Here is a 27,792-nt window from a genome sequence, read left to right as displayed (position 1 = left end):
TTTAATTCACTGGACATTACAAAATGGTGATTCTGTATTCATTTCTTTGTAATGTATTATATAGAATAATCTAGACAGGAGCAACTCCCTTCATTAATATTTGGCTCCCTATGGGTACAGGTCAGATAGGAAAGGCAGGATAAATGCTTCATACTTTATGAACTGGTTCCCTGCCATTCTTTAAGGATGACTGAGGGGCGCCTGCGTGGCTCAGTCGTTAAGCGTCTGCCTTTGGCTCAGGTCATGATCCCAGGGTCCTGGGATCGAGCCCCGCGTCGGGCTCCCTGCTTGGTGGGCAGCCTGCTTCTCCCTCTCCCACTCCCCCTGCTTGCGTTCCCTCTCTCACTGTGTCTCTCTCTGTCAAATATATAAATAAAATCTTTAAAAAAAAAAAAGGATGACCGATTCTCTTATTTTTTTTATTTCTCAAAAGATTGTACTTATTTGAGAGAGAGTGAGAGAGAGCACAAGCTGGGGTAGGGGCAAGGGAAAAGGGAGGAGCAGGCTCCCCGTTGAGCAGGAAGCCCAATGTGGGACTTGATCCCAGGATCCTGGGATCATGACCTGAGCCAAAGGCAGATGCGTAACCGACTGAGCCACCCAGGTGCCCCTGATTCTCTTTTATATATCATTATGAACTCATGGATTTAAGCATATTTGTTGGATTTCAGTTCACTGCAATTATTTTCATTTTTCTGACACCTAAATTGCGGTGTGTGTTCAAATTGGCTCCTTTGATAACCCTGGTATGTCCAAGTATGTTTTTGATCATTTCTGTTGGGTATGACAAAATGTTCCAGGCTCATCTTGTATGTATCCTGCCTCAAACCTAAGATCAGCCACTTCCTCAAGAATTAGGGTTTCTTTTAGTGAGAAATTGTATTTCAAGACTATAATCTGGTGCTAGGGATGCCCACTGCCACATAGTTATTTCATCTCATTTCACACTCAATGGTCTCAGTCACTGCCAATATAGTAAGTAAAAACATTTTATTTATTTATTATTTATTTATTTTTTTAAAAGATTTTATTTATTTATTTGACAGAGAGACAGCGAGAGAGGGAACACAAGCAGGGGGAGTGGGGGAGGGAGAAGCAGGCTTCCCGCTGAGCAGGGAGCCCGATGCGGGGCTTGATCCCAGGACCCTGGGATCATGACCTGAGCCGAAGGCAGATGCTTAACTGACTGAGCCACCCAGGCGCCCCTAAGTAAAAACATTTTAAAAAGTGTTTGCAGTGCACTCCCCATTCTCTTCTACAGGTGTTTTTTTGGGGGAAGGGCAGGGTTTGTTTTATGTGCATGGTTACTAACATCAAAAGACCCTAGATCTCCAGCTCTGCTTGTGCCCACTTTTTTTTTCTTAAAAGATTTTATTTAATTAATTAATTAATTAATTAATTTATTTGAGAGAGAGAGAGCATGCGAGTGGGGCGAGGGGGCGAGGGAGAAAAAGAGCCTCAAACAGACTCTGCTGAGCACAGAGCCTGATGCAGGACTCGATCTCACCACCCTGAGATCATGGCCTGAGCTGAAATCAAGGGTCTGATGCTTAACAAATGAGCGACCCAGTGCCCTGTGCCCACTTTTTAAACAGTTGTCTGCTACCTTAACAGAGCATATGGCCAGTACATCCTATACTCTGCCTTATAACTCTCATTTAGTCTTAGTTCTCTACAATTAAACTATATTTGGTATCTTTCTAGTCATTTTTGTTGTCTGAAGCTTATTCTCTAGTAAATACCCCAGGAAGGGCTAATGGAAACAACAGTCCTTGAGTTCTTTCATAGCAATAACAGTCTGCGTTCTTTCTACTCCAAAATAAAATTCTAAGAACAGCTCTGAGGTATTACTGACATTCACTGCTCATAAACTGCACAATCTGATGAGCTCTGACACAGGTAAACCCTGTGAAACTACCACTGCAATCACGGTAACAAACATGTCAAAGTGCTAAAAGAAAAAAACTTCCAACAAAAAGTACTCTACCCAGGAAGTTATTCAGAATTGAAGGAGAGAGAGCTTTCCAGACAAGGAAACGCAAATGGAACTCATGACCACTAAGCTTGCCTTATAAGAAAAGTTACAGGGTTGTCTTTAAGTTGAAAAGAAAGGGTGCTTATTAGTAACAAGAAAACATATGGAAGTAGAAAACTCACCAGTTAAGGTAAATATATACTAAAGATATTGGATTAATCACATGTAAAGCTAGTATGAAGGTTAAAAGGCAAAAGTGGTAAAAACAACTACAATTACAATAATCAGTTAAGAGATACACATGATATAAAGATGCAAAATTTGACTTCAGAAACGTAAAATGTGCGTGGACAGTAAAAATGCATTCATGCATAAGTTCTTATCAACTTCATATAAACTGTTAAAAATATGTTATAAATAAATGTAAGCCTCATGGTCACCATAGAGCAAAAACCTACAGTAGATACACAAAAGATGAGAAAGGAATCTAAGCATACCACTAAAGAAAGTCATCAAACCACAAAAAGAGTAAGAAAGGAACAGAAAGGAACTACAAAGCAGCCAGAGAACAATAAAAATGGCAATAGGTACATACCTATCAATAATTATTTTAAATGTAAATGGTCTAAATGCTCCAATCAAAAGACAAAGGATGACTGGATGAAAAAACAAGATCCATCTATATGCTGCCTAGAAGAGATTCACTTCACATCTAAAGACACATAAAGACAAACTGAAGGAACTGGAATAAGATATTCCATGCAAATGGAGGGAAAAAATTAAAAAAAAAAGCTGGGGTAGCAGTGCTTAGGTCAGAGTAGACTTTTTTATTTTTTAATTTTTATTTATTTATTTGACAGAGAGAGACACAGCGAGAGGGAACACAAGCAGGGGGAGTGGGAGAGGGAGAAGCAGGCTTCCCGCTGAGCAGGGAGCCCGATGCGGGGCTCGATCCCAGGACCCTGGGATCATGACTTGAGCCGAAGGCAGACGCTTAATGACTGAGCCACCCAGGCACCCCGAGTAGACTTTTTTTTTTAAAAGCTCCATGCCCAGCGTGGAGCCCAACGTGGGGCTTGAACTCATGACCCTGAGATCAAGACCTGAGCTGATCAAGAGTTAGATGCTTAACCGACTGAGCCACCCAGGCACCCTGAGAATAGACTTTAAAACAAAGACTGTAACAAGAGATGAAGGGTATTACATCATGACAAAGGGATTAATTTTAAAAAGTTGAAAAAATATAAACACACGGAGACTAAACAACATGCTACTAAACATCCAATTGGTCAATGAAGAAATCAAAGAAAAAATAAAAAAGATACCTGGAGAAAAATAAAAATGGAAACACAATGGTTCACAATCTTTGGGATGCAGCAAGAGGAATTATTATTATTATTATTATTATTATTATTATTATTAAAGATTTTATTTATTTATTTGAGAGAGAATGAGAGAGAGCACATGAGAGGGGGGGAGGGTCAGAGGGAGAAGCAGACTCCCTGCCGAGCAGGGAGCCCGATGCGGGACTCGATCCAGGGACTCCAGGATCATGACCTGAGCCGAAGGCAGTCGCTTAACCAACTGAGCCACCCAGGCGCCCAAGAGGAATTATTATTTTTTTAAAGATTTATTTATTATTTGGGGGAGTGGGAGAGGGAGAAGCAGGCTTCCCGCTGAGCAGGGAGCCTGATGCAGGGCTCGATCCCAGAACCCTGGGATAATGACCTGAGCCGAAAGTAGACGCTTAATGACTGAGCCACCCAGGTGCCCCAGCAAAAGGAATTCTAAGAGGCGAATCAATTGTGATACAGGTCTACCTTGAGAAACAAGAAAAATCTCAACCTAACCTTACACCTAAAGGAACTAGAAAAAGAACAAACAAAGCCCAAAGGTAGTAGAAGGAAGGAAATAATAAAGATCAGAAAGGAAATAAATAAAACAGAGACAAACAACAGAAAAGATCAGTGAAAGAGCTGTTTCTTCCAAAAGATAAAAAAAAAATTGATAAATCTCTGGCCAGACTCATCAAGACAGGACTCAAAATCAGAAATGAAAAAGGAAAAATTACAACCTATACTACAGAAATACACAGGATTATGAGACTACTATGAAAAGTTATATGCCAACAAATTGAACCACCTAGAAGAAATGAATAAATTCCTAGAAATATACAATGTTCCAAGACTGAATGAAGAAGAAACAAAATCTGAACACTTATTACTAGTAATGAAATTGAACTGGTAATCAAAAGACTTACAACAAAAGTCCAGGACTAGATGGCTTCACAGGTGAATTCTACCAAACATTTGTTTTTTATTTTAAAAAAGATTTTAAGTAATGTCTTCACCCAATGTGGGGTTCAAACTCACAACCCCAAGATCAAGAGTTGTGTGCTCCACTGAGTCAGTTAGGTGACTCTCTACCAAACATTTAAAGAATGAGTCTTCTCAAACTATTCCAAAAATAAAAAACAGGAATGAATTCTTCCAAATTCATTCTGTGGGGACAACAGTACCCTGAAGAACTCTGCAACTCAACCTCCAAATAAATAATCTGATTAAAAATGGGCAGAGAAGGACGCCTGGGTGGCTCAGTCGGTTAAGGGTCTGCCTTTGGCTCAGGTCATGATCCCACAGCTCCTTGCTCAGAGGGGAGCCTGCTTCTCCCTCTACCTGCCGCTCCCCCTGCTTGTGCTCTCTCTCTCCCTGACAAATAAAATCTTAAAAAAAAAAGGCAAAGGACCTGAATACACATTTTCCCAAAGACATACTGATGACGAACAGATATATGAAAAGATGCCCAGCATCACTGTTCAAATGCAAATCAAAACCACAATGAGGTATCACCTCACACCAGTCAGAATGATAGTATCAAAAAGACAAGAAATAACAAGTGTTGCTGAATATGTGGGAAAAAAGGGAATCCTCATGAACTGTTGGTGGGAGTGTAAATTGGTGTAGCCATTATGGAAAACAGGTTCCTCAAAAAATTAAGAAGAGAAATACCATATGATCCAGCAATTCCACTGTTGGGTATTTATCCAAAGAAAACAAAAACACTAATTTGATATCTGCACCCCCATGTTCCCTGCACATTATTTACAACAGCTAAGACATGGAAGCAACCTAAGTGTCCATTGATGGAAAAATAAAAAAAGAAAATGTGGTATATGTATGTACAATGGAATATTATTCAACCATAAAAAGTGAAATTGTGCCATCTTCAACAATGTGGATGGACCTTTTTTTTTGTTTTAAAGATTTTATTTATTTGAGAGAGAATAAGAGAGAGAGCAAGCACGCTCGAGCAGGGGAGAGGGGCAGAGTGCTTGTGTTCCTGCTCTCGCTCTCTGTCAAATAAATAAATAAAATCTTTAAAAAAAAATTTCCTCTTTTCACAATTTATTTCTCTTAAGGCATTATCTGTTGTATTTATTTGTTCCTGTATTCCTTCTAATTTAGTCTTTATTACTGAAATGATTTTTTATTTCTAATTCTTTCCTAAATTCTGTCACCTCATTTTGGAGTTTTTCTAATTTTGACTTATGGTATTTTTTCACATCTTATAATATTTGAAAAAGGTTTCTTAGCTTCATTTCAATAGTGGGTGATGGTGCTCATCATGGCAAGTGCACTTCTTAATCCCCACTGTCTACTTCACCCATCCCCCCATCCCCCTCCTGGAAAAAATTTTTTTTCCTAAGAAACATCTTCGAAACATTCAGAACGCTCAGGAATTTGATTAAAGTTAAAGCTCCTAAAAATTCCTCATGTACATTATATACATTCAGAAGAATATAATGTACATTATATACATTCAGAAGAGCGTAAATTAGTCAAAACCCCTTATAGCCCGCTTACCTCATCCCCTCTTAAATTAGAAACTTCTGAAGTAACATGCTGCCCACCAGCCTCCCAACCAGTTTCTATATTCTCTTCCTTTTTTCTGAGTCAAACTTTATGTGATTTCACCTCAAATACTTTTCTGTTACTTTTATTTGAAATTAGTTTTCCTGACAAAGTGAGGTTCAGGAAAGCCTTTCAAGGTAAGAAGTCTGTTTAGTTAATATATGTGTTGACAGGTGTGACAACCTGCTTTCAGGATTTCTTGGCTCTGTTCCCCCGACTTTGGTCTATATTCTCTTTCCTTTTCCTGTGTCTCGCTCCTGCTCAATTTTGATTTCACTCCCAGTTTCTCCTTACAAGAGGCCCTGTCATGGAAGCAAGCCTTGATGGGTTATAAAGGTCAGATTTCTACAAGCCCCTTTAATCTTTCTTAGGGTGGGAGGCTTGCACTCACCTGGTATAATATAGTACAAAACCCCTTCTGGTGAGTTCTCCGAAGATAATACAGATGGCCAGTAAGCATGTGAAAATGTGCCTAATATTAGTCGTTAGAGAAATGTAAACTGAAGCCACAGTGAGGTGCCACTTCACACCCAACTGGATGGCTATAACCAAAAAAAAAAAAGAGGACAACAAGAGTTGACAAAGATGTGGAGAAACTGAAACCCTTATACAGTGCTGGAAGCCATGTAAAATGGTACGGTTAACTTGGAAAACAGTTTAGCAGTATCTCAAAAAAGGTTAAACAGAGGTTCAGGAGCAAGATGGCGGAGGAGTAGGAGACCTGAATTTCGTCTGGTCTCAGGAATTCAGCTGGATAGGGATCAAACCATTCTGAACACCTACAAACTCAACAGGAGATCGAAGAAAAGAATAGCAGCAACTCTCTGAACAGAAAAGTGACCACTTTCTGGAAGGTAGGACGTGCGGAGAAGTGAATCCGAAGCGATATTCAGAAGGATAGATGGCGGGGGAGGGGGCCTCCGCTTCTGGCAAGTGATAGAGCCGCGGAGCACAAAATCGGAACTTTTAGAAGTGGGCTCTGCTGAGGGACTTCGCTCCAGTGGCTAAGCGGGGGTGGAACCGATGCTGGGACAGCATGGTCTCAGGACCCTCGGGGTCACAGAAAGACCGGGGGTGCCTGAGTGTGGCAGAGCTCCTAGGTATCGGAGCGGGGAAGCTGGCTGCAGAGACGGAGCCGAGGAGCGGGCTCTCAGCTCGGGGTTGCCATAAACTGTGATCCGCGGCACAGTCGGGCCACTGCTCCTCCAGCAGGGACCCAACAAGCAGCAGATCCAGGGAGACTCCCCTTCTTCCCCTGGGAGGAGCGGCGTGGGAGCGCACTGCAGGGATCTGCTGGGTTTGGAGACTCCACACGGGGTCAGGTGCCAGAGACAGAAATGCACGGTCACAGGCCGGGTGAGCACGGAGTGCGGCTGGAGACCAGGGAGACGGGAGTGACTGACTGCTTTTCTCTGGGGGTGCACTGAGGAGGGGGGCCCCGAGTTCTCGGCTCCTCCGGGGCGGAGATTGGGAGGCCGCCATTTTCACTCTCGGCCTCCAAAGCTGAAGGGAAAGCTTGCAGGGAACAAAAGCTCCTGAGAGCAAACCCGAGCAGATTACTTAGCCCAGACTGGGCAAGGGCGGGGCAATTTCGCCTCTAGCAAAGACATTTGGGAACCACGGCAACAAGCCCCTCCCCCAGAAGATCAGCAAGAACAGCCAGCCAAGACCAAGTTTACCGATCAATGAGAACGGCAGAACTGCAGTGCTAGGGGAATACTGCACATAGAATTCATGGCTTTTTTACCATGATTCTTTAGTCTTTCAAAGTTAATTTTTTTAATTTTTTTTTTTTGAATTTTTCTTTTTCCCTTCTTCAACCAACATCTTATCAATCCCTTTTTAAAAAATCTTTTTTATTTTTCATTTTTAGAGTTATATTCTATCCCTTCATTGTAGTTAACCTTATTTTTTGTATATATCTAAGTTGTTCTCTCTTTAAAATTTTGGGATACAGTTTCTTCTAACAGACCAAAATATACCCTAAGTCTCTAGTGTATGGCTTTGTTCTAGTCTCCTGCCTGATCACATTCTCTCCCTTTTTTTTTTAATTTCTCTTCTTTCTTTTTTCAACCAACTTATCAATTCCTTTTATAAAATCTTTTATAATATTCATCTTTACAGTCATATTCTATCCCTTCATCGTTTTTACCTTTATTTTTGTACATATATAAGCTATTCTTTCTTTAAAATTTTGGGAGGCACTTTCTTCTAACAGACCAAAATACGCCCAAAATCTAGTGTGTGGCACTGATCTATTCACCAGCCTGATCATATTTGATCATATTCTTTTTTTTTTCTTTCTTTCCCTTTCTTTTCCCCTGGTTTCAGGTCTCTTATGATTTGTTTAGTGTATATTTTTCTGGGGTCATTGTTACCCTGTTAGCATTTTGTTCTCTCATTCATCTGTTCTCCTCTAGACAAAAGGACAAGATGGAAAAACTCACCTCAAAAAAAAAAAGAACAAGAGGCAGTACCGACTGCCAGGGACCTAATCAATACGGGCATTAGTAAGATGTCAGAACTAGAATTCAGAATGAGATTATAAAGATACTAGCTGGCTTGAAAAAAGCATGGAAAATACTAGAGAAACCCTTTCTGGAGAAATAAAAGAACTAAAATCAAACCAAGTCGAAATCAAAAAGGCTATTAATGAGGTGCAATCAAAAATGGAGGCTCTAACTGCTAGGATAAATGAGGCAGAAGAGAGGATTAGTGATACAGAAGACCAAATGATGGAGAATAAAGAAGCTGAGAAAAAGAAAAACAACTACTGGATCAGGGGAGCAGAATTTGAGAGAGAACAGATTCGAGACGAAACAGTATTAGAATAATTGGGATCCCAGAAGAAGAAGAAAGAGAGGGGGGCAGAAGGTATATTGGAGCAAATTATAGCAGAGAACGTCCCTAATTTGGGGAAGGAAACAGGCATCAAAATCCAGGAGGCACAGAGAACCCCCTCAAAATCAATAAAAATAGGTCAACACCCCGACATCTAATAGTAAAACTTACAAGTCTCAGAGACAAAGAGAAAATCCTGAAAGCAGCTCAGGGCAAGAGGTCTGTAACCTACAATGGTAGAAACATTAGATTGGCAACAGACCTATCCACAGAGACCTGGCAGGCCAGAAAGGACTGGCATGATGTATTTAGAGCACTAAATGAGAAAAATATGCAGCCAAGAATACTATATCCATCTAGGCTGTCATTGAAAATAGAAGGAGAGGTAAAAAGCTTCCAGGACAAACAAAAACTAAAAGAATTTGCAAACACGAAACCAGCCCTACAAGAAATATTGAAAGGGATCCTCTAAGCAAAGAGAGAGCCTAAAAGTAACAGAGACCAGAAAGGGACAGAGACAACATACAGTATCAGTCACCTTACAGGCAATACAATGGCACTAAATTCATATCTTTCGATAGTTACCCTGAATGTAAATGGGCTAAATGCCCCAATCAAAAGACACAGGCTATCAGATTGGATAAAAAAAACAAGACCCATCAATACGTTGTCTGCAAGAGACTAATTTTAGACCCAAAGACACCTCCAGATTGAAAGTGAGGGGGTGGAAAACCATTTACCATGCTAATGGACACCAAAAGAAAGCTGGGGTGGCAATCCTTATATCAGACAAATTAGATTTTAAACCAAAGACTATGATAAGAGATGAGGAAGGACACTATATCATACTTAAAGGGTCCATCCAACAAGAAGATCTAACAATTGTAAATATCTATGCCCCTAACATGGGAGCAGCCAATTAATAACAAAATCAAAGAAACACATCGACAACAATACAATAATACTGGGGGACTTTAACACCACCCTCACTGAAATGGACAGATCATCTAAGCAAAAGATCAACAAGGAAATAAAGACTTTAAATGACACATTGGACCAAATGGACTTCACAGATATATTCAGAACATTCCATGCCAAAGCAACAGAATACACATTCTTCTCTAGTGCCCATGGAACATTCTCCAGAATAGATCACATCCTAGGTCACAAATCAGGTCTCAACTGGTACCAAAAGATTGGGATCATTCCCTGCATATTTTCGGACCACAATGCTTTGAAAGCAGAACTCAATCACAAGAGGAAAGTCGGAAAGAACTCAAAGACATGGGGAGGCTAAAGAGCATCCTACTAAAGAATGAATGGGTCAACCAGGAAATTAAAGAAGAATTAAAAAAATGCATGGAAACAAATGAAAATGAAAACACAACTGTTCAAAATCTTTGGGATGCAGCAAAGGCGGTCCTAAGAGGAAAGTATATAGCAATACAAGCCTTTCTCAAGAACAAGAAAGGTCTCAAATACACAACCTAACCCTACACCTAAAGGAGCTGGAGAAAGAACAGCAAATAAAGCCTAAACCCTGCAGGAGAAGAGAAATAATAAAGATCAGAGCAGAAATCAATGAAATAGAAACCAAAAGAACAGTAGAACAGATCAATGAAACTAGGAGCTGGTTCTTTGAAAGAATTAATAAGATTGATAAACCCCTGGCCAGACTTATCAAAAACAAAAGAGAAATGACCCAAATAAAATCATGAATGAAAGAGGAGAGATCACAACCAACACCAAAGAAATATAAACAATTATAAGAACATATTATGAGCAATTATATGCCAGCAAATTAGATAATCTGGAAGAAAGGGATACATTCCTAGAGATGTATAAACTACCAAAACTGAACCAGGAAGAAATAGAAAACCTAAACAGACCTATAACCACTAAGGAAATTGAAGCAGTAATCAAAAATCTCCCAACAAACAAGAGCCCAGGGCCAGATGGCTTCCCAGGGGAATTCTACCAAACATTTAAAGAAGAATACCTATTCTTCTGAAACTGTTCCAAAAAATAGAAATGGAAGGAAAACTTCCAAACTCGTTTTATGGGACCACCATTACCTTGATTCCAAAATCAAAGACCCCATCAAAAAGGAGAATTACAGACCAATATCCCTGATGAACAAAGGATGCAAAAATTCTCACCAAAATACTAGCCAATAGGATCCAACAGTACATTAAAAGGATTGTTCACCACAACCAAGTGGGATTTATTCCTGGGCTGCAAGGTTGGTTCAACAACCGCAAATCAATCAATGTGATACAATACATTAATAAAAGAAAAAACAAGAACCATATGATCCTCCCAAGAGATGCAGAAAAAGCATTTGACAGAGTACAGCATCCTTTCTTGATCAAAACTCTTCAGAGTGTAGGGATAGAGGGTACATACCTCAATATCATAAAAGCCATCTATGAAAAGCCCACAGTGAATATCATTCTCAATGGGGAAAAACTGAGAGCTTTTCCCCTAAGGTAAGGAACACGGCAGGGATGTCCACTATCACCACTGCTATTCAACATAGTACTAGAAGTCCTAGCCACAGCAATCAGACAACAAAAAGAAATCAAAGGCACCTGAATCAGCAAAGAAGAAGTCAAACTCTCACTCTTTGCAGATGACATGATACTTTATGTGGAAAACCCAAAAGACTCCACCCCAAAAGTGCTAGAACTCATACAGGAATTCAGTAAAGTGGCAGGATATAAAATCAATGCACAGAAATCAGTGGCATTTCTATACACCAACAAGACAGAAGAAAGAGAAATTAAGGAGTCGATCCCATTTACAGTTGCACCCAAAACCATAAGCTACCTAGGAATAAATCTAACCAAAGAGGCAAAGAATCTGTACTCAGAAAACTATAAAATACTCATGAAACAAATTGAGGAAGACACAAAGAAATGGAAAAACGTTCCATGCTCATGGATTGGAAGAACAAATACTGTGAAGATGACAATGCTACCAGAGCAATCTACACATTCACTGCCATCCCCATCAAAATACCATCTACTTTTTTCAAAGAAACGCAACAAATAATCCTAAAATTTGTATGGAACCAGCCCTGAATAGCCAGAGGAATGTTGAAAAATAAAAGCAAAGCTGGTGGCATCACAACTCTGGACTTCCAGCTCTATTACAAAGCTGTCATCATCAAGACTGTATGGTACTGGCACAAAAACAGACACATAGATCAATGGAACAGAATAGAAAGCCCAGAAATGGACCCTCAACTCTATGGTCAACTAATCTTCGACAAAGTAGGAAAGAATGTCCAATGGAAAAAAGACGGTCTCTTCAACAAACGGTGTTGGGAAAATCGGACAGCCACATGCAGAAGAATGAAACTGGACCATTTGCTTACACCACACACGAAAATAAACACAAAATGGATGAAAGACCTAAATGTGAGACAGGAGTCCATCAAAATCCTAGAGGAGAACACAGGCAGCAACCTCTTCGACCTCAGCCACAGCAACTTCTTCCTAGAAACATCGCCAAAGGCAAGGGAAGCAAGGGCAAAAATGAACTATTGGGACTTCATCAAGATAAAAAGCTTTTGCACAGCAAAGGAAACAGTCAACAAAACCAAAACACAACCAACAGAACGGGAGACGATATTTGCAAATGACATATCAGATAAAGGGCTAGTATCCAAAATCTATAAAGAACTTATCAAACTCAACACCCAAAGAACAAATGATCCAATCAAGAAATGGGCAGAAGACATGAACAGACATTTTTCCAAAGAAGACATCCAAATGGCCAACAGACACATGAAAAAGTGCTCAACATCGCCTGCCATCAGGGAAATCCAAATCAAAACCTCAATGAGATACCACCTCACACCAGTCAGAATGGCTAAAATTAACGAGTCAGGAAATGACAGATGTTGGTGAGGATGCGGAGAAAGGGAACCCTCCTACACTGTTGGTGGGAATGCAAGCTGGTGCAACCACTCTGGAAAACAGTATGGAGGTTTCTCAAAAAGTTGAAAATAGAGCTACCATACGATCCAGCAATTGCACTACTGGGTATTTACCCCAAAGATACAAATGTAGTGATCCGAAGGGTATGTGCACCCCAATGTTTATAGCAGCAATATCCACAATAGCCAAACTAAGGAAAGAGCCAAGATGTCCATCGACAGATGAATGGATAAAGAAGATGTGGTGTATATATATATACAATGGAATATTATGCAGCCATCAAAAAAAAAAAACCAAACCATGATGGGGCGCCTGGGTGGCTCAGTGTTAAGGCATCTGCCTTCGGTTCAGGTCATGATCCCAGGGTCCTGGGATTGAGCCCCACGTCGGTCTCCCTGCTCTGTGGGAAGCCTGCTTCTCCCTCTCCCACTCCCCCTGCTTGTGTTCCTTCTCTCACTGTGTATCTGTCAAGTAAATAAAATCTTAAAAACAAAAAACAAAAAACCACGAAATCTTGCCATTTGCAACAACGTGGATGGAACTAGAGGGTATTATGCCAAGCGAAATAAGTCAATCAGAGAAAGACATGTATCATATGATCTCACTGATATGAGGAATTCTTAATCTCAGGAAACGAACTGAGGGTTGCTGGAGTGGTGGGGGGTGGGAGGGATGGGGTAAGCGGGTGACAGACATTGGGGAGGGTATGTGCTATGGTGAGTGCTGTGAATTGTGTAAGACTGATGAATCACAGACTTGTACCTCTGAAACAAATAATGCATGTTTTTAAAAAAAAAAAAGAAGGGAAAAATGAAGGGGGTGGAAATCGGAGGGGGAGATGAACCATGAGAGACTATGGACTCTGAGAAACAAACTGAGGGTTCTAGAGGGGAGGGGGGTGGGAAGATGGGTTAGCCTGGTGACGGGTATTAAAGAGGGCACGTATTGAATGGAGCACTGGGTGTTATATGCAAACAATGAATCATGGAACACTACATCAAAAATTAATGATGTAAGGTATGGTGATTAACATAACATAAAAAAAAAGTTAAACAGGGACTTTCCGACTTTTTAAAAGATTTAAAAAAAATCTTTTAAAAAAGATTTTATTTGTTTGAAAGAGAGAGAGAGAGAGAGAACATGAGCGGGGGGGGGGGGGAAGAGGCAGAGAGACAGGGAGAAGCAGACCTCCCGCCAAGCAGGGAGCGTGATGGGCTCAATCCCAGGACCTTGAAATCATGACCTGACTCCAAGGCAGATGCTTAACTGACTGAGCCACCCAGGCATCCATGACTTAGTAATTCTACTCCTAAGTATATACCCAAGAAAATTAAAAACATATGCTCACAAAAATATATGTTCATAGCAGCATTATTCATAATGGCTGAAGATATCCATTAGTTGATAAATGGCTCAACAATATATGTAAATTCACATGCTTGAATATCATACAGCCATAGGTATGAAGCACTAATACATACTATGATACGAACCCTGAAAACATGCTGAGTGAGAGAAGCCAGTCACAAAAGGCCACATATAGGCATACTTCATTCAACTGTGCTTCATGTTATTGAGATTCAGTTATTCTTTTACAAATTGAAGGTGTGTGGCAACCCTTTGTCAAGCAAGTCTATTGGCGCCATTTTTCCAACAGCATTTGCTCACTTTGTGTCTCCATGTCACGTTTTGTTAATTCTCATAATATTTCAAATTTTTTCATTATTATATTCTTATGCGGTGATCAGCAATCTTTGATGTTACTACTGCAATTATTCTGGGCGCCATGAATTATATCCATATAAAATGGCAAGCTTATTTGATAAATGTTGTGTGTGTTCTGACTGCTCCACTTACTGGCTGTTCCTCCCTTCTCTCGGCCTCTACTTGGGTCTCCCTATTCCCTGAAATACAATATTGAGATTAGGCCAATTAATAACCCTACGATGGCCTCTAAGTGTTCAAGTAAGAGGACCACGTCTCTCACTTTAAATCAAAAGCTAGAAATGATTCAGCTTAGTGAGGAAGGTATGTCAAAAGCTGAGATAGACCAAAAGCTAGGCCTCTTGCACTGAAGAGCCAAGTTGTGAATGCAAAGGAAAAGTTCCTTTTTTAAAAAATTTAATTAATTTATTTTTTAAAGATTTTATTTATTTATTTGACAGAGAGAGAGACAGCGAGAGAGGGAACATAAGCAGAGGGAGTGGGAGAGGGAGAAGCAGGCCTCCCGCCGAGCAGGGAGCCTGATGTGGGGCTCGATCCCAGGACCCTGAGATCATGACCCGAGCTGAAGGCAGTCGCTTAACCGACCTAGCCACCCAGGTGCCCCCAAAGGAAAAGTTCTTGAAGGAAATGAAAAGTGCTATTCCAGTGAACACACAAATGATAAGAAAGTGAAACCACCTTATTGCTGTTATGGAGAAGGTTGTAGTGGTCTAGAGAGAAGAGAACACCAGCCACAACATTCCCTTAGCCAGAGCCCAATGGGGAGCAAGGCCCTAACTCTCTGTAATTCTCTGAAGGCGGAGAGAGGTGAGGAAGCTGCAGAAGGGAAGTGTGAAGCTAGCAGAGGTGGTTCATGAGGCTTAAGGGAAGAAGCCGTCTCCATAAAAGAGCAAGGTGAAGCAGTAAGTGCTAATATAGAAGCAGCAGCAAGTTATACAAGAGATCGTGCTGAGATCATTCATGAAGGTGGTTACACTAAACAACAGATTTTCAACATAGATGAAATGGCCTTCTATTGGAAGATGCCATCTAGGACTTGCCTGGCTTTAAAGCTTCAAAGGACAGACTGACTCTCTTGTTAGGGACTAATGCAGCTGGTGACTTGAAGTTGAAGCCAGTGCTCATTTACCATCCAGAAAATGGTAGAGTCCTTAAGAATTATGCTAAATCTACTATGCCTGTGATCTATAAATGGAACAACAAAGCCTGGATGACAGCACATCTGTTTACAATGCGGTTTACTAGGTATTTTAAGCCCACTCTTGAGACCTACTACTCAAAGATTCCTTTAAAATGTTACTGCTCACTGACAATGTACCTGGTCACCCAAGAGCTCTGATGGAGACGTACGAGATTAATTTCAATTTCATGCCAGCTAACACAACATCCATTCAGCAATTTCCATGGATTAAGGAGTAATTTCTACTCTGAAGTCTTATTATTTAATTATTATTATAATATGGTTATAACTGCCATAGTGATTCCTCTGATGGATCCAGGCAAAGTAAAGTGAAAACCTTCCGGAAAGGATTCACCATTCTAGATGCCATTAAGAACATTTGTGATTCACGGAAGAGGCCAAAATATCAACACAAACAGAAGTTGATTCCCACCCTCATGGATGACTATGAGGGGTTCAAGACTTCAGGGGAGGAAGTGACTATGGATGTGGTGCAAAGGGAACTAGAATTAGAAGTGGAGCTTGAAGACGTGACTGAATTGCTGTGATCTCATGATCAAACTTCGACAAGATGAGGAACTGCTTCTTATATATGAGCAAAGAAAGTGGTTTCTTGAGATGGAATCTATTCCTGCTGAAGATGCTGTGAAGACTGTTGAAATGACAACAAAAGATTTAGAATATTATTACATACATTTAGTGGACAAAGCAGCAGCAGGGTTTGAGAGGATGGACTCCAATTTTAAAAGTTCTAGTGTGGGTAAAATGCTATCAAACAGCATTGCATGTTATAGAGAAATCGTCTGTGATAGGAAGAGTCAACTGATGTGTGAAACTTCAGTGCTGTCGTATTTTAAGCAATTACCACCGCCACCCCAGCCTTCAAATACCACGATCAGTCAGCAGCCAAACACTGAGGCAAGACCCTCCACCAGCAAAAAAGTATTACAACTTGATGACCACTCAGATAATTCTTAGCATTTTTCAGCAATAAAGTAAATTTTAATTAAAGTATGTACGCTGTTTTTTAGACCCAATGCTATTATTGCACCTAAAAGACTGTAAGACAGTGTAAATGTAACTTTTATATGCACTGGGAAACCAAAAAATTCCTCTGATTCCCTTTATTGCAGTGGTCTGGAACCAACCCACAACAGCTCCAAGGTATGCCTGTGTTGTAGGATCCCACTCAGAGGAAATGTCCTGAACAGGCAAATCCACACAGAAAGTAAATTAGTGGCTGCCTAGGTAGGGGGCAGAGTGGAGAGGAAGTGCTAATGAGGATTCTTTTTGGGGTGATGAAAAAGTTCTGAAAATGAACAGTGATAGCTGCACAACTTTGTGAATATACGAAAGCCTACAGAATTGTACACTTTAAAAAGGGTGAATTTTATAAGTCAATTGTATATCAATTTATTTATTTATTTATTTATAAAAAGATTTTATTTATTTATTTATTTGAAGAGAGAGACACAGCGAGAGAGGGAACACAAGCAGGGGGAGTGGGAGAGGGAGAAGCAGGCTTCCTGCTGAGCAGGGAGCCCAATGCGGGGCTCGATCCCAGGACCCTGGAGTCATGACCTGAGCCGAAGGCAGATGCTTAACGACTCAGCCACCCAGGCGCCCCAATTTTATATCAATTTAAAAAAAAGGTTAAAAACAAAAGAAACCCCCAAACTTCTCCTAGTTTCAGCTGCTGTTCTTAAACTGGCCAGCTATGGGACACCTGGGTGGCTCAGTCGTTTAAGCGGCTGCCTTCGGCTCAGGTCATGATCCCAGGGTCCTGGGATCGAGTCCGGCATTGGACTCATTGCTCAGCGGGGAGCCTGCTTCTCCCTCTGCCTGCCTCTCTCTTTCTCTGACAAATAAATAAATAAAATCTTTAAAGAAAACCCCAAAACAACAAAAAACTGGCCAGCTATGCTTTCCAGTGAATCCTTGCTGGCTATTTTGGCAGTACTTGCCTTCACAGATCTGCTAGAAGGCACCCCATTGCTTCCTCCTGCTCAGATACCAATACCATGCAGTCTTGTGGTTGTTGCTGGTTTATTCCTCTCTGCTTCTATTTTGGAGTTTGTGGAAATATCTTGTTACTTAGTTTTGCTCAAAACGTTCATGCGGTTTTGGCTGTGCTATCTAGCTGCTCTGTGGGTTTTTATGGAGAGACGAGGAAAGACTGAAAGCTGTGATGCCGCTCCCCAACATCTTCCCAGAAGCCTCTCAGCCTATTCATGTCAGCAAGTCAGTCAGTAGATGGGAAGCTGAGCACCTCAAGTAAAGATTCTGAGATAGGCTCCTGGGGTCTTAGGGGCTGGACAGGCTGTGGACCCCCTGAATTTGAGAAGTACATAAGTACAGTGTCAAGCTGGGGAGCTACTAAGTTTCCATCTGGGTAGATTTCAGAAGTATCTGGGGCCACCAAAGCTGGAACTGTTGTCTAGTGAGAAGGCACACAGATTCTGGATTCTAACCCCGGCACAGGACCTTCTCTAAGTCATTTACTTTTTTTGAACCTCATCTGTCTCATCATAAAACGGGAACAGGACTGCTTACCTTGCAAGTCTGTACATTTGGTAGTTTCTTCTTTCATTTACAGACATTTGTGAGGATTACATGACTGACACACAGTGGGGGCTCAAGTACTGTGAGATATTTCCTGTCCATAGTGCTTTCTTGACTATTTCAGCATCTAATGACTGGAAGTGCAAGGAACTGAATTCCCATGATGCTCTCTTTATAACACCACTCAGCTCTAGGGGGTCTCAATGACCACTGCAAGCATGTCAACTTGAAGTGTCCACAGCAAAGGTAGCAGGGAGACAGGCTGCTGCTGCCACCTTGCCAATGCCCTGACCCTCCCCGATCTGGGAGCCTGCAAGGAGGAACCCGTGCCAACCCCCTGCCCTGTGCTGAATGAGGCTGGTACAGCCTGGCCTCCCTGGATGCAGCGTCTATCTGGCTTCAGGCTAAAGAGGCTCGAAACTGACCCACCAAGCATGTCTGAGCATCAGTCCCTCCCCAGCCCCCTGCACAGCAGTGATGCTACTCCTGCCACCTCTCTAGGGAGTCTCCAGGAGACACATGGCAAGGCCGCAGAGCTACCCTCCACACACAGCAAGGTCTGGACTTACAGTGTGAGCATTGTTGATCTTCTTCACTTCCCATTGGCCCTCTCCGGTGTATGTCAGCAGGGAGATGGCCCCATCCGAGCTCCCACAGGCCAGTATTAGGCCATAGTCATGGGGGGCCCAGCACACAGAGTTTACTGCAGGAAGGAGGGAGGCATAGTTAGCCGACTTTGATTTCCCAGGTTTACCATTTTACTAAATTTTTAAAATAAAAAATTGCAGGGATCACCAGGAGGAAGATAACGAGATTTTAAAAACCTATCACCTATGAATATCATAATTTCAAAAACTACAGTCTACCTTAACAAAAAGTAGGATGAGATGAAACAGATAAAGGGGATTAAGAGTACGCTTACTGTAATGAGCATGGAGTAATGGATAGAAATATGAATCATAATATATACCTGAAACCAATATAACACCATATGTTAGTAAAAATAAATTAATAAAACTAGGAAAGAAAGTAGACAATAATCTGAAAATAAAGGCCAGTACTTAAAACGAATAAAATTAAAAAAAACCAAACACACACCTCACTGTGGTTTTTTCCTTTTCTTATTTCACTTTAGACTGGCTTTAGGTCTCAGGGCCTTACCTCTGCTGTGGACAGATGACAGAAAAGCCAACCAAACCCAAGGGACAAACGAGGAGCATCACGAGGGGGAGGGCATGGGAGTGGCAGCCAGGCAACAAGGCCCCGCCCACCTGCTCCTACCACACTCACTGTACCTGAGGAGTCGTGTCCTGTGTGCTCGTGCGTCTTCTCCCAGGTGCCATTCTCCTCCTTCCAGATAATGACTTTCCGGTCATAGGAGCAGGATGCCAGGATGTTGCCATACATGGGGTGGGCCCAGGCCACTTGCCACACAGGACCCTCATGACTACAAGGGGACAGGGTCAGAGGCTGCTCAGATGGGTCACAGGAACCTGCAGTGCTCTGCCAGCCACTACTCTGGACGGACCTGAATGGCGTTCTTGGTAGGCAGATACAGCATCTCAGGACAGAGCTGCCTGAGAATTTCAGAAGGGAGAGCTATAGGAAGTCACTGCCCAAAGAGACCTTTGTTGGGCACTGAAGATGCTGAGGCCCAGACGTCACAGAGGCCTTGAGAACAAACCGGGACTCTAAGTGAGCCTCTCTGTCCCGAGCTGACAGCCCCCTCCCTCCCCTGACCTGCACTGCAGCCAGCACCACCTACACGTGCCGTCCTCAGGAGAAGCCTCTCGGCCTATTCATCTGTGCACCGCTCAATGCAGGCTTCGCACCACAAGTGCTCAGGAGGTATGTGTAGAGTGAATCGCTACTCATCCTTCCAGATGTTTACCTTTTCGAGCAGGCACTGTTTCATGTTCGCTACTATTCTCTTACTTTAAGGGCACGTCTCTCCTCTGCTCTTCTGATCTTTATGCATTCCCCTGGTGAGTACTATCTGAGCACAGACCCGGTGCTGGGCTCTGTACTGGGGCCGTCTCTCAGGCCCAGGCAAGGGTGGGCACCCAGCACACAAGAAGTGACACGGCAGACAGGTGACGGTCCCGGCTCTTTCACCCCTACTCCCATTCTCTAGCTGTTTGACTTTAGGCACGGGCCACGTCCTTTCTATGGCTTAGTCTCCTAACGGAGATATCAGCAAGACTTCTTTCACAGTGTGCTCATGAGGGGAAATATAGGTGATAACTCACATAAAAAGCCTGGAACAGTGCTGGGCACAAGAAAAGAAAAAAATTACTCATGCCTGTCAGCTGGTATTGCTGCTCCCTGTTCACTCCTCCAACCCAGGGCTGCAGACACTCAAAAGTGTCCTCCTCCCTCCGGCTGGGACAATCCCCAGGCCTCACAAAGGAGCTGCCAGGGAAACTCTCAGGAGACGAAAATGTCCTGCACCTAGCAATAGTTTCAACTGAGGCAAAAAAAGAAGGGGGTGTGGATTCTTTATCCATCTGACAGTGCACCTCTTTTCAGTGCTAAGAAACACAGGGCAGGTGGGACCTCCTGTGGCAGCGCCGGCCGCAGGCGCACGGGGCCTGTACGTCTGACCCCGCGGTCGCTCCAGTTCTGACACTCAGGGAGAAGGGACTTCTCCACCCCTCTCCCCACATGGCTACTTAGTTATGCCTCAATTCAGTTAACAAACGTGTACCGAGCTCCTACTTGTCAGGGTTCTTAATTTCTCCTGTGCAGTCTGCTGAAGGCTTGGGTCCCTTCTCAGAATAATGGCTACAACACATGGAGCTCGGATTATAAAGGAAGGCCAATTATAATGAAATACACTAATATGTATTTAAAATGTTAAAGAGGGATTTATAATATAGTGATACATGTGCTTCTCTGTTAGCACATTAACTAACAAGCTCTAGTGGCAGGTCTAATAACCACTCTCACTTCAAAGTAGTGATAAGCCTAAGTGCTATTTTGAGAAAACTGTAACTGGAATGTGATACGAAGATATCTGTGTCTTCTACTGGTAACAAAGTTCCAGGTGCTCAGAATACTACTGTCGTTTCTGGCCTACATCCATCATTGAAGGAAATGCTAACTAGCTGAGTCACTGACAATAAAGATGTGATTTTTTTTCTCAGCCCCAGTTCACCAGCCCCTGAATTCTATCCACAGAACCCTCGGAGATCTGTGGAACCCAGGTTAAGAACTCCTATTTATTTGAAAGGCAGTGGGCTGGGGGAAAGCAGTAGAGGTGTAGCCATAAAAATGAGCCAGGATCTCAAGAATCTTGTAGGGAGAGGGGAAAGCAAACATTTGTAAATATTCACTGAGTATCTGCCGTGGGCATGCAAATAGGCAAAATTATAGGACTTACGTAATTACTAATGCATTCTTACATTAACATTATTTTTTTTATTACATTAACATTATTCTTACATTGTTGCCTTTGAGTGACACTTTAGATCATGTTGGCTAAACTTAAAAAAAAAAACAACCAAAAAAACAAAGAAAAAGTTCTTTCCCACTTTTAAAAGCAGCACTAGCTACTGAAGGCATGCTGTGAACAGGCTCTACCCGGGAGGAGGCAACACCCCATTGTGAGGGTGAGCAGATGAAGTCTTCGAGAGGTAGACTGACTCTTACCCAAGGTCTTCTGGTGGGTTTTTGGGAAGCCAAGTTGGGATTCATCCTGCTGAGGACAGCTGCCTGGCTGGGACCGGTGTGTCCTCTCTGCTAAATGCACTGTGGGGCTCCTCTGATCTGGGTTCTCAGCTTTTCCTGCCATGTCTGAGAAACCCAACCATTCTGAGAACCTCACCCAGACGTGGCTGCACTCACCCCCTGAGGTCGGCAATGAGGATCTGTCCTCCATTTCGCACATCGAAGATTTTGACAGACCTGTCTGATGAGCAGGTTGCTAGGCGGGTGCCATAGTAGTCCATCTGGGCATCGTGCTGCAAAGGGAGGATAGCTTGGGAAGCCTGCAGGCTGGGTGGATGGGAGTGGGGGAGTCACCAGGACAGAATCTAGTCTGGACCAGAGTTCACCTGAAATTAATCTAACCTCAAAGTAGCATCACTATCAGGCAACAAGCTAGCATCTCGACATTCCATTTCTCAAGACAGGCCATGTCATTCTGAAAGGGACAAAAAAAACCATACCTAGCTGCTTTCAGACCCTTTACATACACAGGGGAAGCTGTTTCCAATCCTATTCTGTATGGTGGGTATGGGAGATGAAACAGTGGCTAGCTAGCCTCCTTTTTCTTCTTCCTTCCTCAGGCCCCACCATGTTCTGAGGCTCTGTGGGCTACTGTGAGCTGCAGGTTCAGCTCAGCCCCAGAGCCTGGGCCTAACGCTGATGCAGAGGAGCAGCCTCTGAGGGCCCGGAGGGCCCAGTGAGGTCCTCCATAATGCACATCTGGCTTGGACACAAAGGTCTATTCAGACGTTTGGGCTCCTTCCTCCACCCATGGCCCTAGATCCTTTGTGGACCTTTGTTCCTGGATTTTTACTAGACCTTTTTCCTAGTAGTATGTCCAGTACCCCAGACTCTCCACCCATGCCTTAAATGTCACTAGTCCCACCACTGATGAGCCAACCTTCTCGATGCTGATTGGCCATGCAGACCTAGGGCCGGTCTCTGCCTACAGCTCTTGTCTATCTTGTTCCTCTGAGTCTCAAGGCCTGCTGTCCCACTGCACATCCTGGTCCTTCCTCTTTGCTGCCTATTCCAACAGGTGGCACCTTCCTCAGCTGTCTCACCTTGGGGCTGTCAGGAACTATCAGCTGTCACTCTTTTGGTATTCAGGAACAATTAATATCCTTTCAACAGAAGCAGTCATTCTGTTTGCTTCAACATTCCTTCCTCACCTCCCTGAGAAAAACATCCTGACTCTTCTTTGGAAGTCAACCCCCTCCACTATCCTAGGTCTTGGCTTCTTGGAAGAGAGGCAATGCAAGTGTTTAGATTTCTTAGGTACTTCTCCTGCAGAGTGCTGCCACACACTTCAGGAGGAAGTAAGGCACAGTACCTAAAAGATTTAAATCCTACCTCCTTACCTTACCTGCTGTCTGGAAAAAATGACGTAATTTCCTTGAACCTCAGTTTCCTTCTTTTTAAATGGGGCTAATGGTGGCATGTACTTTAAGGGTTGTTATGAAGGTTCAATGAGACACTGAATGAAAGTATATGGCATGGGGTCTGACACTTAGTGAACATGCAGACATCAGCCATTGCTATTTTGCCTCATCTGTTTCTCAAACCCAAACTACACAAGTAGGTAGCATATCCATTATTTTTCCCATTTTAGCTATGAGGAAATCAAGGCCGGCTCAGAAGAGTTAAGGAATTGGCTAGGGAGTCTCAGATTGGATTTTCTTACCCAAGGTACCACACTGCTCCAAGAAGGTGTGGTTAAATGACTGTATTCAGGAAACATACACAACTTGAGACCAGGCAACCTCTCAGAAGATGAAAAGCAACCATTGGTGGGCAGGAGCCCTGAGATGAAATGCTGTAAGCTCACTGACCAGAGTCTTGCTCAAAGGCTGCCTGGACTGCTTGGCCCTGCATGAAGCAGAGTCTGCAACTTTGCTGCTAGAGACTTTAACCTCTGGACCTTCTCCCACCGCCCTGTCCTCTGATACTGAGCCCCGTATTTATCTCTCAGGAAACACCCTGAGTTAATGACTTCTGGTTCAAAGGGCTTTGCCTGGCCCACTGTCTGTGGTGGTCCTACCTGGCTCTGCTCTGGGCTTTCACTGTGCCTGCTCTTTGCCCTTGTACTAAGTTACCTTCCCATTCTCTCTTCTTTCAGCCCCCCTTCCAAAGGGGCTAAGCAGTGGCAGCATGGGGAAGGCAGGTGGGAAGAGACTACTGTCAAAAGTTTCACACTGGCTTAGCCTACATCCCAGAGCAGGTTACTTTGTTGGCCTGGAGACTGAGGGCCTTGAGCCATAAACCATTCCTAGGTTCCTCCTACCAGAGAGTGACCAGAATGCCACAGCCCTGCCAACATGGCAGGCATTGCTGGGAGACTGACCATATGTTGAGGCTACAGCCTGACTCAAGGGTGCAAAGCCACACTGGGTTCATGAATGATCAACAGAAATGTTTCCCCTGCACTGAAATGCCCATAGCTATAGCCCATAAGGGAAGGCTAAAGGAATACTTACAATCATGTCCTCATGGGAGGTGTCCACAGTGTTAATTACTGACACCTAGAACCAAACATACAGCTGGTAAATGAACAGATGGCAGTTAGAATGCAATCATCTTATTAAAACTACCGGTCATTACCAAGGTTCTTGACTGCATTTGTTCGTTCACTCATTAAACATTTACTTTAAGTACCTCCTTTTTGCTAAGCACCGTGCCAGGGACTGGAGATATAGACATAAATTAAGTATTCTTGCCCCCGAAAATCTTGTACAGAAGTAACCCTAACATGGAAAGGTAAGTACTTTAACAGAAGTTTACATGTACTACAGCGGCCTGAGGAGCTGGTGGTGGTAGTAGACATGAACTGAGGCTTAGATGATGAGGAATTTGCCCCAAGCAGAGGGAATAACATGAGCAAAGAGGGGAGAATGGCAACCAGTCTTCACCACTTTGAGGGTGAAAAGGGACGCTGGGGGATCTATGGCTGTTGTTCCCGTCCTGGATGACAGGGCTTCTGATCTCACAGGCAGTTGTGGGCATATCAGAGTTAATACCTAAGACCTGGAGAACTGATTCAAGGTGGACTGCTCCCTGGTCCACCACCTATGACAGATCCTAGGCTGTCACCTACTGGGATCCAGGGCTGAGCAGCTTATGGGGCTGGAACACAGATGCCATGGTCATCACCCTCCCACTCACTCTATGAGGTCCAGCTCAAATATGCTCCCCCCTTTTTTTAAATTTTATTTTATTATGTTATGTTAGTCACCATACCTTACATCATTAGTTTTTGACGCGGTGTTCCATGATTCACTGTTTGCGTGTAACAGTGCTCCATGCTATAAGTGTTCTCCTTATCAGCACCATGCTCTAACCAACTGAGCTAACCGGCCAGCTGCATAAGTGTTCTCCTTAATACCCATCACCGTATGCCCCCCCTTCTTGAAGATTCCCAGATTCCCCAACCAGCTGGACTCCTCTGAATATCTGAAGCACTGAATGTCTACAACACTTTACACCCTTTCTTCTCTCAACCAGAAGGTGAGCTCCTTGGATCCAGGGTCTGTGTCATCCACAGTTCTGATCTTTTCAAATCACCCTGCACAGTGCTTTGCAACCAAAAGGAACTCAGTGACTGCTTGCTGAATGAATAAGTAAATGAACAAAAACAGTTTTACTTTGCTCAACCACTATTCTCTTTAAATTCTGGGGATAGAAAAGGGTTGAAAGGGAGGTTTCAGTTTGGAACTGATATTTCTTACCACTTCCCCCATTTCATCTTTTTCCAGCACAAGCCCTGCAAGTATAAAGTCTGACTTGACTTTTCAGAAAGGTGGACACTGGAAGAGGACAGGTGCAAAGCAGTTCAAAAGGTACTTATCAAGTAAGCACAGGTTCTCTCATCAATTTTGAGACTTCCTAATAAGTGGACCTCCAAGGTCTGCAGAGGCAAGATAGAGAAGCGTCTCCTACTCTTGCCAAGCTGTCTAGGTTACCCAAAGTGCTTTCACATGTGCACCGGGAAGGACAAAGGGCAGAATTAATTGGAGCGGTCTGATAACTAAGGAACTGAAGGAGTCCAGAGAAGAGGGAGCACTTGCCGAAGTGACAGAGCTGGTTAAAGGAGGAGCCAGAAAAAGAGCCCCACCTGTTAATTCCCAGCTCACAAAGCTTTCCACTCCACTACGCTGCCTATCTAGAACATAAAGTAGCTGTTACACTGAATTCCCTAAATCAATGGCCAAGGGCTAAGCAGAGTCAGGAAAAGTTTCCTGGTAGTTTCATTCCAGGTCACCAAAGGGCCTTAAGGATAACTAGCATGTATTTTTAACCACTCTCATGCACCAGCCTGGATGGTGAATCATACTTCTGAACAAGTTTTTTTTTTTTAAAGAAGTCCTCCCCTGCCCCCCAGCACCTCACCTTGTCTGGTCCTTTTTTTTTTTTTTTTTTTAAGTTATTTATTTATTTGACAGGGAGAGACACAGTGAGAGAGGGAACACAAGCAGGAAGAGTGGGAGAGGGAGAAGCAGGCTTCCCGCCGAGCAGGGAGCCTGATGCGGGGCTCGAGCCCAGGACCCTGGGATCATGACCTGAGCAGAAGGCAGATGCTTAATGACTGAGCCACCCAGGTGCCCCTGGTCCTTGTTAAGTAGTAAGAGTCAGCCCTTAAAACATTCAGCTCTTCAGAATTGGTTGAAGAGTTAAAATTTCATTTAGAGAGAGCTGAGTATCAGAGCATAAGAGATTCTATCTACTCAGCAGTGGAAGAATCAGGGGCCTAAAGAGATGAGTAATTTCAAATCCTGCAGGGCAAGAACTAAACCCAGTGTCCTGACTTCTGGTTTATCCAAGTTCCCTCAAAACCCCAGGCACACCCATTTTCCTGAGAGCACTGGTTACCTGAACTCCTACTCTGGGCTTTTTTCACTTCACGCACTTTTATTCATTAGTTACCATTCAGTCATTCACTCAGTGAGTAAATGTGGAATGACTGTACACTGGATACCACAGAGATTTAAAAACCCGAGTCGTTACCTTTAGAGAGTAATTTAGCTCATCCTTACATCAGTTTCTTGAATTGCCCATCATACTTCGGGCCCTACGTCTATGTCCACATTACATCTCTGCTGGGAGAAGTGGTAGGTGGTAGAAGGGAGTGGTTAAGAGGGTTCGAATCTCAGTTCTGCCACTTAACTAGTAGTGGAAAAGGCTTCACATCTCCGAACCTCAAGCTTCCTCATTTGTAAAGTGTCGATAATAGCAGCACCTATTTTGCGGGGCTGTTAGCAGGCTGAGATTATGAACAACGCCTGGAACTTACTAAGGGCTCAGGATACAGTAGCTTCTACGGTGTTCTGGGTTTTGTTTTCAATTGTTGGGGGAAGAGGAAGAAATAGGAGCGAGAAGCGCGGCAGCGGCGCGGCCCGCAGAGTTGCAAGAGGTTCCGCGGCCTCCCTCTGACCTCCCATTCCGAAATGTTCCGAGGGGCAGAGCCAGAACCCCGCAAACCCCGAAGCGGCGGAGGGGAGCCGAACGGCCCCAGCCCGGGGCTTGAACCTTGGCACGGTCAAGGAAGCCGGGAGAGGGCCGGGTCCCCGGTCCCCACACTCACCATGGCTGCGACAGCAGCAGCTCCCGGCCTCGGACGTGGCAGCTCCCGGCGGCGCCCCGAAACAGCTCACTTCCGGCGCCGGGCGGTGGAGCTGGAGCAGCCGGGTGGCAACGCGGTCCGCTCGCACGAAAGTTCCGAGCCTTTCCGGGGCGGCACCCCGGGCGGCGCCCCGCCCTCGCGAGGCCCCGCCCCTTCTGTGTGCCGACTGCGGGAGACCAAAGGGGTGGGGCTCCCGTTTCCCGGGCAAGACCAATCCCGGGGCTTTTGAAATCTTCTGTCCTTTTGCTGAGATCTATACACGAAAGGAAGGATTCATAGCTACAGCTTCACCCGCCGGCCTGCGGTTCTGGGTGCGACCGGCCTTAGGA

At 43.5% G+C, this 27,792-nt stretch overlaps 1 protein-coding gene across 2 annotated transcripts in view; it reads right to left on the bottom strand.

Moving 5' to 3' along the window:
- Window positions 1-27,556, bottom strand: part of SEC13 (SEC13 homolog, nuclear pore and COPII component) — a 47,086-nt gene extending 19,530 nt beyond the window's left edge. For both annotated transcript variants that reach the window (XM_036079879.2, XM_036079876.2), the window contains exons 1-5: window positions 27,425-27,556; window positions 24,324-24,368; window positions 21,985-22,100; window positions 19,434-19,585; window positions 18,708-18,841 (exon numbers count right to left, since the gene is read on the bottom strand). In XM_036079879.2, coding sequence (XP_035935772.1) covers window positions 18,708-18,841; window positions 19,434-19,585; window positions 21,985-22,100; window positions 24,324-24,368; window positions 27,425-27,427 — 450 coding nt within the window. In that variant the 5' untranslated portion in view covers window positions 27,428-27,556. The remainder of the gene's footprint in view (window positions 1-18,707; window positions 18,842-19,433; window positions 19,586-21,984; window positions 22,101-24,323; window positions 24,369-27,424) is intronic.
- Window positions 27,557-27,792: the final 236 nt, after the last annotated feature.

The sequence above is a fragment of the Halichoerus grypus genome, chromosome 1 (genome assembly GCF_964656455.1).
Source record: "Halichoerus grypus chromosome 1, mHalGry1.hap1.1, whole genome shotgun sequence".
Taxonomy (NCBI): domain Eukaryota; kingdom Metazoa; phylum Chordata; class Mammalia; order Carnivora; family Phocidae; genus Halichoerus; species Halichoerus grypus.
This window is presented reverse-complemented; position numbering and strand designations above follow the sequence as displayed.